The following is a 20658-nucleotide window of genomic DNA, read 5'->3' as shown; positions in this document are numbered from 1 at the left end:
GAGATCTGACATTGAGTGAGTCAATTCCAGACATTTCTGTTCCTTGAAGTACCTCAGTTTTGAAAGCTTTGTCCTCCTAATTGGTGTCCATCATGTTACGAATGGAATTTAATTTTCTGTAATGTCCCACAGGAAACCTTTGGACTTCCCCGGCTGATCACAGGGAGCCCCGGCACGAAGGACTGAAAGTCAATCGGATGAACAACCTCCAAATCTTGCATCACTTGCCAAAGGCTTCTTTTCTGGGGTGTGTATCCAATTAGCCAGCACTGTTTCAACATTTCCCCGAAATGAAATTAATTCGGGACCCTTTTTGTCCCACACTGAGCAGATGAGATTTGAAATGTCATCCAAATCTACCTACCAAAACCTGGGCCCTGTTTAAAATTGGGATTTGTGTGAGTTTCTTACTGCTGATGGATCTCCCATTGCCAAGCTTTGAACAATTCAAGGCTAACAGTAAAATCTATCACAAATTAAAAACAAAGCAACACACAGAAACCATCAGAAACTTACAAATTTTATACTCCTGCAATCTGGATTTCTCCAATTAATTAAATGAAACACTGACATTGTATCAACAATCTGTGAATACTCAAACCAAAGATATGTTACACCTTTGTCACTACATATTAAAAATCTTCATCCAAATATTATTATTTCTTTCCTATTGTTGCTGACTCTGGTCTTTTTTCTTCTTCTCTTCCACAGATAATGAGACCTTCAATCATTTACCCACAGAGATCTCATCTTCATCATCAAAGGCATTTATTATAGTCTGTATTTTAATGCATTTTATATTGAAACACTTCATTTTTGAAAATAAGATTCATTGAATTTATTCCTTTCAGCATTTGATTACTTTTCCTGGTGAAGAATCTATCTAATTCATTGAATCTTATGTGGGAGAAGAGCAGCCATAAGTCTAGTTCAAGGATGATGCTTGTTTAAAGTGAATTATGTATCTATGATGTTCCCCACCTTGGTTCATAAAGAGTGCCCATGCAAAAATTCCAGAATATTAATCCAAACTGTCCGCTTGCTGTTCTGGCGAGTTACATTTTAAAAGTGACTCATTTACTGCATTAGCACCACATGAATTTGTTAACCCAAGGACTATTCCTGGCCAACTTGGACAATCATCTACATTGAACTTCATCCTTAGCACTTTCTACGTAAGCACTACACTCAATGGATTAAAAGGCCTTCCAACCTGAAATCTGGCACCAAGGATGATGCCCTTCAGGTTTATGAAGTGATCGGAGAACTGTTTCAATCTGGGAAGGTTAGGGGAGACTTGGTAGAGGTGTGCATAATTAAAAGGGATTTTGAGACAGCAAATAAGGAGAAGCTGTTCCTATTAGCAGAAGAGTCAGTAATCAAAGAACGGTAAAAAAATAGTTAGGCCACAACATGCGTAGTGTGTGCAGTTCTGGTCTCCTCATTAAAGGGTGTAAATGCATTGGAGAATGTACACATTAGATGTTGCCAAAATGAAAAAAGTTGCAGCTATGCGGGAAGATTGGTTAGGCTGAGAGTGTTTTGCTTGGAACAAGGGATGCTGAGGGGAGATTTGAGGGGTTTTGGTAGAGTGAGCAGGAAGCGTGTATTTCATTTAGCAGAAAGGCCAGTGACAAGAAGGGATGCATTTAAAATGATTGTGAGAAGGACAAGACAGGAGATGAAGAAAAATCTTTTCACCCAGAGGGTTGTGGAGGTCTGCAACTTGCTGTCCCAAAGGGTAACAAACAGAGACAGGAAACCTCAACTCATATAAAAGATGTTTGGATATTAAACCCCCATCCAACGTTCAGGGCTACAGACTAAATGATGGAAAACAGAATTAGGCTGGGGGGAGCTTATTTGTCAACCAGCATAAACATGACGGGCAGAGTGGCCTCCTTTTGTGTCACAAATGTTTCTACATTTTTTGAACTTTCTAAATATCTGAAAGGGAGGAACATGCAGAGATTAGGAGAGAGGGCAGGGGAGCGGCAGTATGAGAATTGTCCCTAGGGAGAGCTAGCACAAACTTAATGTGCTCAAGGGGCTTCTCCTGTGTTCTAACAATTCTATGAGTCAACACATGGAAGGGAGAAGAATGAGAAGGAGAGATAGGGAGAATTGTCTTTTAATGCAGCATATGGGATCTGGGATGCTCTGCCTGAAGGAGTGATGGAAGCAGATTCAATCAGAACTTTCAAAAGGCACTTGGATATATACTTGAGAATTAGAAGCCAAATGTGAAAATAATGAGGTAGTGAGAAGGTTTTTTTGAAAAGTCGGCACATGTCGGCACATTTATAGTTATTTGGAGAGTAATGAATTGATTGGAGATAGTCAGCATGGTTTTGTGGAGGGTAGGTCGTGCCTTACTAACCTTATTGAGTTTTTTGAAAAAGTGACCAAAGAGATGGATGGGGGTAAGGCAGTTGACGTGGTATATATGGACTTTAGTAAAGCGTTTGATAAGGTTCACCATGGAAGCCTTCTGCAGAAAATGCAGATGTATGGGATTGAGGGTGATTTAGGAAATTGGATTAGGAATTGGCTGGCGGATAGGAGACAGAGGGTAGTGGTTGATGGTAAATATTCGACATGGAGTTCAGTTACGAGTGGTGTGCCTCAGGGATCTGTTTTGGGCCACTGCTGTTTGTAATTTTTATTAATGATCTGGATGAGGGTATAGCTGGGTGGATTAGTAAATTTGCTGATGACACCAAAGTCGGAGGTGTGGTAGATAGTGAGGAAGGGTGTCTTAGTCTACAGGGAGACTTGGTCAAGTTGCAGAGCTGGGCCGAGAGGTGGAGGATGGAGTTTAATGCGGAAAAGTGTGAGGTAATTCACTTTGGCAGGAATAACGGATGTGTAGAGTATAGGGCTAACGGTAGGACTCTGAATAGTGTGGATGAACAGAGGGATCTAGGTGTATGTGTACATAGATCCCTGAAAGTTGGGAATCAAGTAGATAGGGTTGTTAGGAAGGCATACGGTGTCTTGGCGTTTATTGGTAGGGGGATTGAATTTAGGAACCGCAGCGTCATGTTGCAACTGTACAAAACTCTGGTGCGGCTGCACTTGGAGTATTGTGTGCAGTTCTGGTCCCCACATTATAGGAAGGATGTGGAGGCTTTGGAGAGGGTGCAGAGGAGGTTTACCAGGATGTTGCCTGGTATGGAGGGGAGGTCCTATGAGGAGAGACTGAGGGATTTGAGGTTGTTTTCATTAGAAAGAAGGCAGCTGCGAGGGGGCCTTATTGAAACATATAAGATGATCAGAGGTTTGTGTAGGGTGGACAGTGATAGCCTTTTTCCTCGGATGGAGAAAGCTAGCACGAGGGGGCATAGCTTTAAATTAAGGGGTGGTAGTTATAGGACGGATGTCAGGGGTAGGTTCTTTACCCAGAGGGTGGTGAGGGATTGGAATGCCCTGCCTGCTGCAGTTGTGGATGCACCTAGTTTGGGGCCGTTTAAGAGATCCGTGGATAGGTTTATGGATGGAAAGGGTTTGGTTTAGGTTAGAGGGTCATTGTTTTTTAACTGGTCGGCGCAACATCGTGGGCCGAAGGGCCTGTTCTGCGCTGTAATGTTCTTTGTTCTATGTTCTATGTTCTATACACAAGGGGGAAATCTGCACAGTGCAACTCTACAATTCTTCAGCGCTTCTATTTAAAGACGGACATTGATAAACAACAAAAACTTCTTGTTTTTACCTTGGCCTCACTGCTGGTGCCATTGCATGGCAGTTTTCACACTAGTTGACCTGATATTATTTTGACTTTATCCAAGTCTAATTGAAGATGTGAGGTGATCCTAGACTTTTTCTTGGGAAGTCAGTAAAATGTATACAGTTAACAACCTTACTAAGAGCAACAATTAGATTTCAAATTTAATATAAAACTGTTCCTAGCCACTTTACTGATCAATTGCTTAATTTTGTTCAAATACATTAAGTTGGTTTTATAGATTTGGTCTCACAATGGTATTACCACAAGCCTCTCTTGTTGACAACCATTGACAACTGAACTGTATCAGCCATACAAATACTGTGGTGACAAGATGTTAGATACTAGAAACTCTGTGGTGAGTAGTTCACTCCCTGACCCCACAAAGCCTGTCCACCATCGTCCACAAGTTGAGAATGCCATGTAATGTTGTTGAATGAGTGCAGCTCCAACATCATTTGAATCATTGGACATCATTGCTACAGGTAGAGGACAAACTGAGCGCTTTTATTTTATCACTCTGTCCGTAAGCAGAGGTGCTTTAAATTTTGGAATAGGCTGTAGCATGTTTCCCTAAACCCTCGGTTTACGAGGTCAATTTTTAAAGTGACTCACAGCAAACTCTCTTTAGATTTAAATCAGAAGTATAATTTATTCATACATTCAAATTCTGGGAATAGTTGCTACCTTATACACACAGTCACAAGCACACAGTGAGAAGATAGGAAAGAGGAGCTTATGAATAACTTAAAGAAAAAGAATCACAGATGTGTCACAAAGGACAGTAGGACTAGGGGGCACAGCCTCAAGATAAAGGGGGGGCGGTTTAGAACGGAGTTGAGGAAGAACTTCTTCACTCAAAGGGTGGTGAATCTCTGGAATTCTCTGCCCGTTGAAGTGGTGGAGGCTACCTCGCTAAATATTTTTAAGACGCGGGTTGATGGGTTTTTGATAAGAGAGGGGATTAAGGGTTATGGGGAGAGGATGGGAATGTGGAACTGAGCCACGACAGATCAGCCATGATCTTATTGAATGGCGGGGCAGGCTCGAAGGGCTAGATGGCCTACTCCTGCTCCTATTTCTTATGTTCTTATGTTCTTATGTAGCGGTATCACATATAATTCCCATTCTTGTGGCTCGGTTTCAATCCCTGGGCAGCACACTCTCTTTTGGGGTCAGTTTAGCTCAATTCGCTGGACAGCTGGTTACTGATACAGGGCAACGCCAACAGTGTGGGTTCAATTTCCATAGCAGTGAGGTTATTCTTCTCAATCTTTCCCCATCTTTCCCCAGGTATCGCCAGGAAGCTCTCCCCTGAAAAGGGAAGAGCAGTCATTGGACATTTGGAACTATGGCGACTTTACCTTTATAGGGCAGCATTGCTGCCTCATTGCTCCAGGGACCCGGGTTCAATTCTGGTCTTGGGTGACTGTGTGTGTAGAGTTTGCATGTTCTCCCCATGTCTGGGTCAGTTTCCTCCAGATATTTCAGTTTCCTCCAGCAGTCCAAAGATGTGCAAGTTGGGCGGATTGACAATGTTAAATTGCCTCAAGAAGCGGAAGTTAGGTAGAGTGCCCACTCCCCAAAACAGTCCTGGCACTCTTCCCCACAGTCTTGCGCACCCCCCTCCCCCCACCCCATCCCAACAAGCAGGTTGCTAACCCCTCCCCCCACTCCCACCCCCGATGGTCAGCCCTGATCAGTGGCCTCCCTCCTTCCCTCCCTCCCCTACCAATCCCAAATGCAGAGGGGCAATAGGACCCCCCCCCCAATCTCCAGCAATTGCCCCTAGAGGCCCTGCTTCCATCAGGCCCCACGCCCTACTAGGACATATCCCCTTGACACTTGCCCTATACCCAGTGGGTGGTACCAAGGTGCCACCTGGACATTGGCACTTTGCTCCTTGGGCATTGCTGGGGCTCAGGCTGGCACTGTCAAGGTGCCAGTGCCCAGGGGACATCCCCCCATCTCCGGTGCCTGACCGTCTGGGGGTCCCTGATTGTTTCCCCTTCATTCCAGTAGGATTGGGCCACCAGTTCCTCAAAAGTGGGGAACTATAGAAAACTCCACTGGAGTGAAATATTCCAGGGAAGGGGTGGTGGGGAGGGGCGGGGAGGGGAGGGGAGGAGGAGTGGGGTGGGGGAGGCTGGTGGGCCTGGAAATTTCAGTCCCGGGCCTACTAATTCTATTTAAGATGTAGGGCAATGATGTCCTGCATAGGTAATGAAGCTCCATGCTTATATCCATGGAACTGATGCTGCCAGAGATCCAATGTTGAGAGGCCCTATCAGGGCACACCGCCCAACACGATCCTGCGCATCGGGCACTGGTCTTGGCCCACTGTGCTAAAACCTAGCACAGTGGGATAGGCGAATTGCCCCCGCTGGCTCTATTAAACTGGTTAAAACTGCCGGTTCGCAAATAGGCTCATTTCTCATCACTTCACACTACCTTGATACACATACACGCTCAGTAATCATTCAGCTTCAATTTAAGATGCAAATCTAATTCAGAGATTCCAGTGGGATTAATTTTCTCCCCCCAGTACAAGCAGGCTGCATTTCTCACCATTTATCATTTCAGTCATATGCTCTGCAGTCAATTTGATTTAAGTTCACTGAAAGACTGGAAATGTTTTTCAACAATAGTTATGAACTTAAAGTGGGCTAAATTCCAAAATTTCAGTCAAAAGTTCAAAAGCATGGAGCTCCATCAGTCCTAATAAATACAGAATATGAATGGACAGATAATGGACTGCATAATGTCGGAAAAGTGGGATGTGAGATTAATTTATTAGAGAAACGGCATGTATGCTGGGCCAAATGAAATTAAGATTTTCAGAACTTAATCTCCTGCCAAAGTCTGCTTTGCCTGTACCCTAACTTGCACCATGTCCCATTCAACATCAACCCCCTCCCCCTCTCCCAGTGAATCTACGTCAGTTATCAGCTTGGCAACACCTCAACTCTAAAATTCTCATTCTTGTTTTCAAATCCATCCATAGCCTCACCCCACCTGTGACCTGTATTGTTCTCTATTGCTACAAAGTTGGAATATCAACAATCAAAATGTGTGGAAAGATAACTTGCTTAAATTGTATTTTAAAATGACAATTACAGAACACATTTCTTTCCAATGAAACATGTTGAAGAAATGGAGTTTTGACATGGAGAAAACATGCATCAAAATTGTGGTAATTACTTTGAGTTTTCCAATGGAGTTTGATGATTTCTGATCTGAGCCCAGCTTATATTTTGCCCACTAACTCCAAGTCCTATTGACTAATCATTCCAGCGCTCACACAAAACCCCCAGTCCGGCAGTGCCACAATTTTAAAATTGGAATCTTTGACTTCAGGCGACTCTTAATGGCTTTGCCATTTAACCTTTCCAGATTGTCTCACTCCTCCAATTGTGGGCTTGTGGTGTACCTCTGCATATGCACACAGACGTCTCTCTCTTTCTCTCTCCTCCTTTATGATGTTCCTTAAAACCTACCTCATTAGCCAAAATTTTAGTTATCAATCCCAAATTTTTCTATTGTGTCTGTGCCATTTTTTTTTGTTTATTAATGTTCTTGTGAAGCGCTCTGTGACGATTGACTGTAAAGTAGTGAGATAAATACAATTTGTTGTTGATGCTTCTCTTTCAGAATATAAGAAAGCTTTCAGGGTAAGATTGGCTGGGTGTAGGGGTTGGTGGGGGAGGGTGGCGGGGGGTGGTGGATGGGCTGGGGGGAGGGGAGGTGATGGTGAGCGCAGTCTTCCCAGAATTTGGCAAAGTTTTAGTTCTGGTGAGAAAACTGACATGAAGCTCTCCATCTAAAAGTATGAATGGGCGTGGACATAGTTTGCCAGGGGGCATTGCCAGGGTACTGCCTTGCAACACCTCTGTTCCTGGGAGCGATACTCACCTCTGCACTCCTGGAACATAGAACATAGAACATTATGAGAGGACGCTATGAGAGGACACAGGTTTAAGGTGCTGGGAAGCAAGTACAGGGGAGATGTTAGGGGTAAGTTTTTCACTCAGAGGGTGGTGAGTGAGTGGAATCGGCTGCCGTCAGTGGTGGTAGAGGTGAATTCTCTGGGGTCTTTTAAAAGACTTCTGGCTGAGTATATGGGATCTAATGGGATTAGGAGTTATAGATAGTTCTATGGCTTGGTAGGTAGGGATATGATCAGCGCAACTTGTGGGCTGAAGGGCCTGTTTGTGCTGTAGCGTTCTATGTTCTGTTGCAGCGCAATACAGGCCCTTCGGCCCTCGATGTTGCACCGACCAGTGGAACCAATCTAATGACCCTCTAACCTAAACTATTCCAATGGTATCCATATGCCTATCCACTGACCATTTGAACGTCCTTAAAGTTGGCGAGTCCACAACTGCTGCAGGCAGGGCATTCCACGCCCTTACTACCCTCTGAATAAAGCGTCTACCTCTGACATCCGTCCTATAATTATCACCCCTTAATTTAAAGCTATGTCCCCTTGAGTTAGCCATCACCATCCGAGGAAAAAAGGCTCTCACTGTCCACCCTATCTAATCTTCTGATTATCTTGTATGCCTCAATGAAGTCACCATGAGGAAGGATGCCCTCGGCAGGTTTACATTTGGGTAAACCTGTTGAGAACTTCGACAACGTGACGTCACGTCGGTACGGCTTGAACATTTAGCGAGGGGGATAATTCGGTGAGGGGGTGGATAATTATATTGAAACTTATGGAAATGTACTAAAATCGGGTTCACATCTTTTATGGAGAGATTTACGATTCCCATTTTTTGCCGGATTTTGAGCTCCCTCCAGCGATCTCACAAAGGAGAGCGTGGGCTCAAGATCCCGCCCAATGTTTTAAAAGGTGAAATGTAAGAAATGTTGCTCAGTATTTTAGTTTCCTTCAAGTCAAGGCTGAATACTGAACCTGCTGGGACAATTGAAGTTTACTGCTCTGATGGAATTGTAAAAGCAGCTGCGGTTCACTCTTCTCATTCCAACACATTTACCTTCAAATCCTTCAGGACACCGGCAGTTAAAGGAGTTGAGAAGGTCAGCGCAAACACCACTGTTCTGACAGGGGTCGCTGAGACACTCATCCACCTCAATCTCACAATTATTCCCTAGGAGGAAGCAAAAGATTTACTTCATTAGCAATTTGTCAATGGTGGCTCATCAGCACCACTGTCCACAAGAAGATCAAACAATTTGATTAGTTACAGAAACATTGCCAGTGCAGGTCAAAGGAATGACGAAAGGTGACTCGCAATCAGTCTCAAGTGGAGAGGCTCAATTGCTTTATGATAATTGCTTAGCAAATACCTTGTCCTCTGAAACTGTACAATGTCATGAATGTGCAATTTCCACAAAGAAGGTAGGGCATTCATTTTGAAATTGTAATAAATACTCTGCAAAGTGGCGTACATCAAACTTACCCACAAAGCCGGGCGCACAATAACAAGAAAAAGAATTCAGGCCATCTTCGCAAATGCTGAGATCACCGCAAGGGTCAGTCTCACATTCATCAATGTTCACTTCACAGAAACGTCCCTCTAATCCTGTTGGCAGGAGTAAGAGAAAGGAACTAATGGCAAGGCGTTCAGGCTTATCTGGGAATTAACAAGTCAAAATGCAAACATTGCTGAAACAAAAGGGGCATAATGTCAAAGCTTTATGTCTTGCACTCATCAGGAGAAACACTACAATACCAAATTTCGAACGATCACACCAATTTATGGTACATCAGAAAAGGAGTGCTGATTGGTTGGAAAGTCGATACTGCTTGGCTGAGACATTTCCATGGAGAAAGCATCAGGAAATAAAGGCTAGACGGGGGGAGGCTTATGTGGAATATTAACACTGGCATGGATCAGTTGGGTCAAATGGCCTATTTCATGTTCATTCCATGTTCCAAGTTGGAGGAGTGGTCCACAACCAAGCTAATACTATTTTATGTTATGAAGATGTGTCACATAAAAGATTAACTTATAATGTCAACAAAAGGACGAGCATTTGTATTGCACTTCTTTGAAAAACATACTTTTGCTAGTGCGGCACAGTCTTTCGCACTGCTGCCTCACAGCACCAAAGATCTGGATATTGGTTCCAGCCTTGGGAGACTGTGCAGAGAATGCACATTCTCCTGTGTCCGCATGGGTTTCCTCTGGCTGCTACTGTTCCCTCCCACAGTCTAAAGATTATGCAGGTTAGGTGGATTGGTCATGCTAAATTAACCCTTGGTGTCCAAAGAAGGGCAGACAGCCAGGGAAGTTGAGATTAAACTGCATTTATTTCAATGCGAGAGGCCTGATGAGCAAGGCAAATGAACTCAGGGCATGGATGGGTATATGGGACTGGGATATTATAGCGATTACTGAAACATGGCTAAGGGAGGTGTTGGACTGGAGCTCAATGTCCTGGGTACAGATGCTATAAGAGAGATAGAACAGGAGGTGAGAGAGGAGAGGGAGTTGCATTTTTGAGTGGGGAGAACATCATGGTAGTACTGAGGGGTGATATATCCAAGGGTTTGCCCACTGAGTCTATATGGGTAGAACTAAGAAATAAAAAGGAAGAGACCATTTTGATAGGATTATACTGCAGGCTCCCAGATAGCCAGTGGGAAATTGAGGACCAAATATGTAAGGAGATTAGATAGCTCGAAGAAAAATAGGGTGGCAACAGTAGGAGACTTTCATTTTCCCAATATTGACTGATAGAGACACGTAGGACAAGGGGCCATGGACTTAAGGTGAGGGGGGAGCGGTACAACACAGATATTAGAGGGAGGTTTTTCACACAGAGGATAGTGGGGATATGGAATGCTCTGCCAAGTAAGGTGGTGGAGGCAAACACGCTAGAGTCCTTTAGGAATAACTTAGACAGGCACATGACTGAGTTGGAGATGGGTGGATATAGGAGAACCTTTTAAATCAGGGTCATTAGCATTGGGGCGTCCCTGGTAATGTAAATGGGTATAGTATGATAATAATGTTTTTTTCTCTTTTCACTCACAGGTTTTAAGTCGGTCCACCTCGTGTCCAACGAAGGGCATACACGCGATAGGTCGTACTGGGGCTGCTCTTGGTTGTTCGAGATTGGCCTAGTGCTTCATGTCGTTAGTGTGTGCCTAAACTGGACAAGATACTGGGCAAGATGACAGCTCAGTGACTTTCGCTGATTGCTGTGCAGACACATGGATTTGGGCCAGTGTCTGTGGGAGTTTGCGCATTCTCGCCGTGCTTGCGTGGGTTTTCTCTGGGTGCTCCGGTTTCCTCCCACACCCCAAAGATGTGCTGTTAGGCTGATTAGCAGTAATAAATTGTCCCTAAATCAGTTTCCCTCAATCTGGATGGCCATAAAACATTAGATAGGGGTCAAGGGTAGAGAGGTGGATGGGTGATGTTGAGATGGCGGCGCGGGCTCGTTGGGCCGAAGGGCCTGTTTCCCGGGCTGATTTTGTTCTTTGTTCTCTGTTCTTTGACTGGGACAGCCATAGTATTAGGGGCTTGGATGGAGAGAAATTTGTTGAGTGTATTCAGGTGGAATTTCTCATTTAGCATGTGGATGGCCTGACCCGAGACCTCCTCTTGGGAAATAAGGAAAGGCAGGCGGCAGAAGTGTTAGCAAAGGATCAGTGATAATAATTCCATTAGTTTTAAGATAGCAGTGGAGGATGATAGGTCTGGCCAATTCTTTACTTTTAACTTAAGCAATCTAGCTGGCTTATTTATTACACTGAGCCATGCCCAATTAAAAATATATATTAAATTGGCAATATCATCTCCCTTTTAAATTCAAAAAAACATTCTAAACAATGCAGGGATTGCACAAAGAGAGTCAATTTAATCCTGTTAACCTGGTTGGAATACATAACTCCTTAACATTGCATAGTTTGAACAGCACTTAAAGGCTAAAGTGTACAGTGCAAACTTTTCTTTCATCCCTCATCGAAAATGCCTGATCTATCAGTTTGAACATGCTATTAAAGCTGACAAAATAATTTTTAAAAAGTATTATGGTTACATACCTTGAAGGCAATGACATCGAAATCCTCCAGGGACATCCTCACACTGTGATCCATCCTGACACAACCCTGCCACACAGGAAGTTACAGGAACTGCACAGATCTCTCCCATGTACCCAGGTTGGCAGATGCATTGAAAACTATTTGTCAAATCGTCACAGTAGATGGTGTTTGTAGGGTCGCATGGATTTGACAGACATTCATTTATTTCCACTGAACAGTCAGAACTCTCAAAACCTGCCAGAACAAGTACAGTTCATTTAATTTCTGCTCCAAAAGAAGTAGCATGAATGTGCGTCTTAATTTTGTATGGAAACTAGTAAGTAATCTATTTGTCATGTACTTGTGTATTGTGGTGCAGATTGATTTTACACGTGGCCCCTAAAAGAGGCTCATCTTGCAGCATCTTGGAAGAATTTCATTCAGCACAGTGATTTGCACAAAACTACATGCTTGGGTTAACCAGTGTGAGAAAGTCACAAAGCAGAGACAAAGCGGGAAAGATTGGGAGAAATCCTTGCTCTCCAGGTACAAAGCTGTCCTCATAGTCTAACTAATCTAGCATATAATATAAAATATACAATAAAAACATAAAATGCTGGATAAACTTCGCAGGTCTGGCATCATCTGTGGAGGGAGAGCTTTCCCTGCAATTTGTTGTATGCTTACTGCCAATGGCTGGCAGTGCGATCTTTTGATCTCACGGCTATCCATGTGATTTCCTGTTGAATGCACCCGTCATCACTGGGAAACCTATGGCCATCGGCAGCACCCTAAGGTCCCAATGGCATGAACGACTGAAAAGCTCTGGCTAACGTTTTGAGTCCACATGACTCTTCTATAGAACTGGTTTTAAGGACTGACGGTCCCTGCACATATGACCACAGCAGAAAAAAGAATCACTCCAATTAAAGATGAACTTGCATAATAATTCCTGAACTGCTCCTTACACATGTAGCATTGTATTATATGATTTCCAAGTACGAACGCAAGAGCAAAAATGAATGCAAGTGCTGTTATCACACGAATAGGCTTGCAGCTAGTTCCTCTCTTCCCTATCAAATGGAAATACTAGCCAATTTATTGAAAGTGTTCAGAGCTTCTGTTCAAATAGCAGAGAAAGGAATTTTATTCCAGCAGAGACCTATGGGAATCATGACATGCTGCAGCTTTTTTGACTGACAATATTTATTTTTGAGCGTGAAAATAACTAAGGTGAAATAAATGCAAAAGAGCTTATGTAAATGTAAAAGAGCAGTTAGCAAATAAATACATGTAGTACAAATCCAGTGACAAATTATGTACACACGATATTTGTTCTTTCACATGTAGAAATACCCATCCAATGTAAATTTCAAACACACTTGGAACAGTTTCTTGTACATTCTCCAAAGATGTCCGCATATTATTTGCTTTTCTCTTTTCATGAATGAGCATCATTTTCCTTCCACTTTTAGTAGACTTTTAAATAAAGCTACTAATGCGACACTAATCATAGCTTGATAATAAAACTAAAATCTGGATGAATGTTTATTCTCGTGTATAATGACAGGTTGTAACTAGTGTTAGAATTTTTAGAAAAAAAAATTATTTAATGCAAGAATCACTGGCAAGGCCAGCATTTATTGTCTATTTCTAACTGCCCTTGAGAAGGTGGTGGTGAGCCACTTCCTTGGACCTCGTGGTGTAGGTACAACCTCAGTGCTGTTAGGGAGAGAGTACCAGGACTGTGACCCAGCGACAGTGAAGGAATGACAATACACTTCCAGGTCAGGATGGTCAGTGGCTAAAAGGGTGCTATTCCTAATTCTTTCTGGGCGATAAAGCTCGTGGGAGTTAAAGAACCGATGTGGAATGTGGATCCTTTTCTCATCGCTTAACAATAATATGCCAAGGCAGTTGTTGGGATAATTATAAATAATTTAGTTTATAAGATTTGGTAGAGACTCTGCTGTGGAAGTTAACTCCTTCTGTGGTGAGATTGGTGATCTCCATAGAGAGCCATGTCCAGGAAAACATAGAACATAGAACACTACAGCACAAACTGGCCCTTTGGCCCACAAGTTGTGTCAATGATATCCCTACCTACCAGGCCTAGCTATAACCCTCAATCCCATTAAATCCCATGTACTCATCCAGAAGTCTCTTAAAAGACTTCAGCGAGTTTGTCTCTACTACCACCAACGGCAGCCGATTCCACACACTCACCACCCTCTGAGTGAAAAACTTACCCCTAACATCTCCTCTGTACCTGCTCCCCAGCACCTTAAACCTGTGTCCTCTCGTAGCAACCATTTCAGCCCTGGGAAATAGCTTCTGAGAATCCACCCGATCTATACCTCTCAACATCTTATAAACCTCTATCAGGTCGCCTCTCATCCTTCATCTCTCCAGGGAGAAAAGACTGAGCTCCTTCAACCTATCCTCATAAGGCATGCCACCCAATCCAGGCAACATCCTTGTAAATCTCCTCTGCACCCTTTCAGGGTGTTTTCAGGAACAAGCAGTGGCTGCGAATCTGCTCTCCAACCTGCATCCTGAGACTCTGAGCTTGTGTTCAATACAAAGTTGGCCAGGCAAGAGGGAATCCTTCTGACAAGCGGCCTTTCTCCTCCTGGAGGTAGTGAGTTGTCTTCGCAAAGATGGAATATTAGCAAACTGCTTCAGGGCTGTCATCTCAGGGCACTCTGAGCGTGGGCTGCCAGTCATTCTCTGCTCTGCCTGTGACCCCAGTATCTCCAATAGGTGAGGCCAAAGAGAGGGCACCTGTATCTGTGCAGGAGACTCACAACTGTCCCGGGGCCTTCTGTGCCTCAGACTAAGAGGTTACCAAGGTCAACTGAGACAACAGGACAAAGCACTCAGCAAATTGCCTTTATCTCAGCTGCAGCTATTGGAGTTGAACCAAGACACAGTGGTAGAAAACAAAAACAAAAAGTATTTTAATGACTTAAAGCTGGCATGAGTATCCAAACATTGCAAGTTTAGATGTGAATATATAATTCTGAACACTTTATTTGTATGTGTTGAGTGGTCATGTTGTTTGGACTTTCATAACCAGGCAAAATAAAAACCTTGTTGCTTCAATGAGGTATATAGGGGGTGTAGGAGGACACCTGAAGGAAAATCAGGAGAGCAAAAATGGGGCACGAGATAGCTTTGTCAGCTAAGGTATAGATGAATCCAAAAAGATACAAGTGCATTAAGAGCAAACGAGTATCTAGGCGGAGAATAGGGCACCTTAAGGATCAACAAGATCATCTAGTTGAGGATCCACAGGTGATGGGTGAGATCCTGAATGAATATTTCACATTAGTATTTACCATGGTGAAAGGTATGGAAGCTAATAAGTAGTGATATTTTGCAAAGCATCCACTTTGCAGAAGGAGAGGATTTAAAAGGCATAAAGAGAGATAAATCCCCGGGACCTGATCAAGTGTATCCCTGGACATTGTAGGAAGTTAGGGAAGAAATTATGGGGCCCCTAGCTGAGATATTTGCATCATCAACAGCCACAAGTTAGGTGCCAGGAGACTGGAGGGAGGCAAATGTTGTGCTGTCATTTATAAAAGGCAGCAGGAAAAAGCCAGGATAGTACAAACTGGTGAGCCTGACATCAGCGGTGGACAAGTTATTGGAGGGGATTCTGAGAGATCAGATTTACATGCATTTGGAAAGGCAAGGACTGATTAGGGAGAGTCAATGCTGCATTGTACATGGGAAATCATGCCTTACAAATCTGATAGAGTTTTTTGAAGGGGTGACCAAGAAAATAGATGAGGACAGTGCAGTAGATGTTGCATACATGGACTTTAGCAAAGCCTTTGACGAATAGACTCGTCAGTAAGGTTAGATCACATGGGATCCAGGAAAAAAAATCTATCCAATTGGATATAAAATTGCTTTGCTGGGCGGGGACAGAGGGTGCTCTTAGAAGATTATTTTTCAGACTGGAAGCCTGTGACCAGCAGTGTGCCACATGGATCGGTGCTGGGTCCACTGTTTGTCATTTATATAAACAGTCTGGATGAGAATACAGGAGGAATGGTTAATAAGTTTGCAGATTACACTAAAATTGGCGTTGTGGTGGACAGTGAAGAAGGTTACTTAAGACTACAACAGAATATTGATCAACTTGACCAGTGGACCGAGGAATGGCAGATGGAATTTAATTCAGATAAATGTGAGGTGTCACATTTTGGTAAGACAAATCAAGGCAGGACTTACACAATTAATGGTGGGGGCCTAGGGCGTGTCATCGAACAGAGAGACCTGGGTTGCAAGTAAATAATTTCTTGAAAGTGGTGTCACAGGGAGACAGGTTGGTGAAGCGTGATCAAAGAGAACCTAAAGATTTTGTATGGCGCCCCAGCAATTGCCTCCCTCACCTCCCTCAGTATTATGGGGTAGATCCCATTCCACAGAAAGTTACAGCTAATATTTAGGACTCTGAATAGTGTGGATGAACAGAGGGATCTAGGTGTATGTGTACATAGATCCCTGAAAGTCGGGAATCAAGTAGATAGGGTTGTTAGGGAGGCATACGGTGTCTTGGCGTTTATTGGTAGGGGGATTGAATTTAGGAGCCACAGCGTCATGTTGCAATTGTACAAAACTCTGGTGCGGCCGCACTTGGAATATTGTGTGCAGTTCTGGTCCCCACATTATAGGAAGGATGTGGAGGCTTTGGAGAGGGTGCAGAGGAGGTTTACCAGGATGTTGCCTGGTATGGAGGGGAGGTCCTATGAGGAGAGACTGAGGGATTTGAGGTTGTTTTCGTTAGAAAGAAGGTGGCTAAGAGGGGACCTTATTGAAACATATAAGATGATTAGAGGTTTAGATAGGGTGGACAGTGATAGCCTTTTTCCTCGGATGGAGAAAGCTAGCACGAGGGGGCATGGCTTTAAGTTAAGGGGTGGTAGATATAGGACGGATGTCAGAGGTAGGTTCTTTACCCAGAGGGTGGTGAGGGATTGGAATGCCCTGCCTGCTGCAGTTGTAGATGCGCCTAGTTTGGGGGCGTTTAAGAGATCCGTGGATAGGTTTATGGATGGAAAGGGTTTGGTTTAGGTTAGAGGGTCATTGCTTTTTAACTGGTCGGCGCAACATCGTGGGCCGAAGGGCCTGTTCTGCGCTGTAAATTTCTATGTTCTATGTTCTATGTATGCGGACCATGTTAATGATTTATGTTCCTGCAGTGCCAATCAACCATTCTGACTCAAAATGCACACTGGCACAGTGGCTGGCAGTGCTTCTTCACAGCGCCGGGGACCTAGGTTCGATTCTAGCTTTGTGTAACTGTATGTGTGGAGTTTGTACATTCTCAACATGAGTTTTTTCGGGTGTTGCAGGATAGGTGGATTAACCATGGTAAATTGCCCCTTAGTGTCCCATGATGTGTCCGTTAGGGGGATTAGAGGGGTAAATATGAAGGATTATGGGGATAAGGCTGGGGTGAGATGCTCTGTCGGAGAGTCATTGCACACTTTATGGGCCAAATGGCCTCCTTCTGCACTATGGAGAGTCTATGATTCTATGAAAGCAAAGAATTGAATCCAGGGGGCATCAGTCTTGCGGGTAACAATATAACATAATATAACTTTTTCATTGTTTTTCTCTGTACCTGAGTTGATACAAAATAAAACTGTTTCTTCTGCCTTTGCCTCTTTCTCAAGCCTTAAATCTCAGTGGCTTTTGAAGATAAGACGATGGTCCCATTGTTCATTAAGATTCCAGATGAACCATTGCTGTTCCTACACCACTGTCAGTTCTTAGTTCCAGCTATTTGTAGCTGTAAACTGAAGGAAATAGGTGCCTCCTGTAGAAAATTCTCAATTGAAAATTCAATATAATTTCTATTAATTTTGTGCTTAATCTTCTCCTCATTGAACAGTTAGAATGCCATAGGATCCCAACAATTCAGAAGAAGGCCATTCGGTCCATCGAGTCTACACTGACCACAATCCCATCCAGGCCCCATTCCCGTAATCCCTCACACTTACCCTGCTAATCCACTTGACACTAGGGTTAATTTAGCATGGCAATTAATCTAACCTGCACATCTTTGGACTGTGGGAGGAAATCAGAGCACCTGGAGAAAACCCATGCAGACAAAGTGAGAATGTGCAAACTCCACAGAGATAGTGACCCAAGGCTGGAATTGAACCCAGGTCCCTGGCGCTGTGAGGCAGCAGTGCTAATCACTGTGTCACTGTACCGCCCTGATTGAGAATTCATGTTGTGATGCAACTTCAAGGGATATATCTCAAACTGCTGCCCATCACGATCCTCCATGAGACAAGACGTGATCTATAATCCCACGTAGAACATAGAACACTACAGCACAAACAGGCCCTTTGGCCCACAAGTTGCGCTGATCATATCCCCACCTACCAGACCTAACCCTCAATCCCATTAAATCCCATGTACTCATCTGGAAGTCTCTTAAAAGACCCCAACGAGTTTGCCTCTACCACCACCGACGGCAGCCGATTCCATGCACCCAGCACCCACCACTGCTCTGTAGACAGACTAGAGCAACAGTCCTACAGGTTGAACGTCTCCACATAATCTTCCAGTTATCATTGTATGTATATAGTCTGATCTTCAAACACAGAACTCACATTATTTGTAGAATCATACAGTGCAGAAGAGGCGCTTTGGCCCATCGAGTTGGCACCAAAACATTTGAAGCACCTGAACTCCCACCTAATCCCATCTGCCAACATTTGGCTCGCAGCCCTCAATGTTACGATGTGTCAAGTGTTCATCCAGGTATCTTTCACATGTTGTGAGGCAACCCGTCTCTACCATCTTCCGAGGCAGCGCATTCTACACCATCACCACTCTGTGGCTAAGTTAATTCTTCCTCATTTCTCCATTCCTTCTTGTATTATTGGTACTTGTGTAGAAGGCAACAATGCGTAAACTAATTTTGAATAGGGCTTTCACCGAGGTATCTTGTTTTCCACCGATCTGGAATGGATTTGAAAGCGAGTGGTGGACATGTGTGTATGTGGCAGGAGATAACAGTTTCACAATCCAGTTGAGCTGTCAAAACCAATCACTCATCTCCATTACAATCATGCCACAATAAAATCTCAATTTAATTGATCATGATTTACATGAGAATAGATCTTTGTTAAATAGTGCAAAGCGTTTGGTAATAACGATCGATAGCTCATTTACATTTTTCCAACTTGTTACTTAATTTGATTTCAGTCAGGAGAAAAGATGTAAGGTGGATGAATAACCTGTGACTATCTGTTTCACACAATCACACAAAGTTAAAATTGAGCCTAACCTCCACACTATCACAAAAATATAACATACCTGTCACCCACACACTCATTATGTCTTCTCCCTGAGTGACTTGAAGCCAAAATGCTTTTTATGCTGTGGCTTGTGCTGCATGTGATCTTGCTGAAGATCTCCCAAACTCACAACCAAAGGTATCTTTCCATTCATCAGTCGACATTCAGAGCCAGACAAGAGATGAAAGGATGGTGTCTCACTACATCACCTTATCATCTACGTGCCATGCTTGTGATGGATCAATTTGTTCTATATTTTATCATGTCAGGGTTAATACAATAAAAAGTCTCACAACACCAGGTTAAAGTCCAACAGGTTCATTTGGAATTATGAGCTTTCAGAGCACTGCACCTTCATTAAGTGAAGGAACAGGTTTATTTGGAATTACGAGCTTTCAGAGTGTTACTCCTTCATCAAGTGAAGGAGCAGCGCTCTGAAGGCTCATGATTCCAAATAAATCTGTCGGACTTTAATCCGGTGTTGTGGGACTTCTTACTGTGCCCACGGACGTTCCAATGACTGCATCTGCACCTCAGAGTTAATACATAATACAATTAATCTACAGACTCTAAATTCTTCAATAAGAATATTCCACTAAGTTATGACACGAAATAAGTGACACAAAAGGAGTTTTCCTCTCCACACTCCAGAAATCCATGTTACTAGCCAGCTGGAAGGAATAGCCTCATCAAATTGTTTGAGATTTTGTTCTGTATTTGCTTATTGGCAGGAGGTGGCAGGACCAAATGTAGTATTTCCAAGTTTGTGGATGATACAAAGCTAAATAACAATGTGTTGTGAGGAAGATATGGGGAAGATGTGAAGTGGCTACAGGGGGATTTGGATAGACTTAGTGAGTGGGCAAGTACAAAGAACAAAGAACAAAGAACAAAATCAGCCCAGGAAACAGGCCCTTCGGCCCAACGAGCCTGCGCCGCCATCTCAACACCAAGTACAAGGCAGATGGAATACCTCAGAAAGGACATCACTGTCATAGAGGGAGTGCAACGATGATGATTCACCAGATTTATTCTGGGGACGGTGGGACAGCCTTATGAACAGAGATTGGGTAAGATGAGCTGGTATTATCCAGAGATTTGAAGAATGAGCAGTGGGTCTCAATGAAACCTACAAAATACTGAAAGAAATACATAGGGAGGTTACAGGTCAGATACAGGGACGGCATGGTAGCACAGTAGTTAGCAGTGCTACTGTGCCACCCCTGTGTGGCTCATGCCTCATAATGAATGAGAAACTCCTCCTCTCTTCAGGAAGAATTTCTCATTCAGTACGTGGATGGCCTGACTAGAGAGGGGGCAAAACTTGACCTCCTCTTGGGAAATAAGGAAGGGCAGGTGACAGGAGTGTTAATGAGGGATCACTTTGGGACTAGTGACCATAATTCTATTAGTTTGAAGATAGCTATGGAGAATGATAGGTCTGGCTCAAAAGTTAAAATTCTAAATTGGGGCAAGGCCAATTTTGGTGGTATCAGGCAGGAACTTTCAAAAGTTAATTGGGGGGAGTCTATGGGAAGGCAATGGGATGTTGGTAAGTGGGAGGCTTTCAAAAGTGCATTAACCATTCATCTTCGAGTGAAGGG

General features: G+C 43.5%; 1 protein-coding gene across 4 annotated transcripts in view; it reads right to left on the bottom strand.

The window, feature by feature from the left end:
- LOC145344813 (uncharacterized) overlaps nucleotides 1–20658 on the bottom strand; it is a 1415987-nt gene that overhangs the window by 326148 nt on the left and 1069181 nt on the right. For all 4 annotated transcript variants that reach the window (XM_080191980.1, XM_080191983.1, XM_080191981.1 and 1 more), the window contains 3 exons: nucleotides 11745–11978; nucleotides 9151–9273; nucleotides 8725–8838 (listed from right to left, as the gene is read on the bottom strand). In XM_080191980.1, coding sequence (XP_080048106.1) covers nucleotides 8725–8838; nucleotides 9151–9273; nucleotides 11745–11978 — 471 coding nt within the window. The remainder of the gene's footprint in view (nucleotides 1–8724; nucleotides 8839–9150; nucleotides 9274–11744; nucleotides 11979–20658) is intronic.

This window comes from Carcharhinus amblyrhynchos, chromosome 7 (assembly GCF_965287045.1).
Source record: "Carcharhinus amblyrhynchos chromosome 7, sCarAmb.v2.hapA, whole genome shotgun sequence".
In the NCBI taxonomy this organism is placed as follows: domain Eukaryota; kingdom Metazoa; phylum Chordata; class Chondrichthyes; order Carcharhiniformes; family Carcharhinidae; genus Carcharhinus; species Carcharhinus amblyrhynchos.
This window is presented reverse-complemented; position numbering and strand designations above follow the sequence as displayed.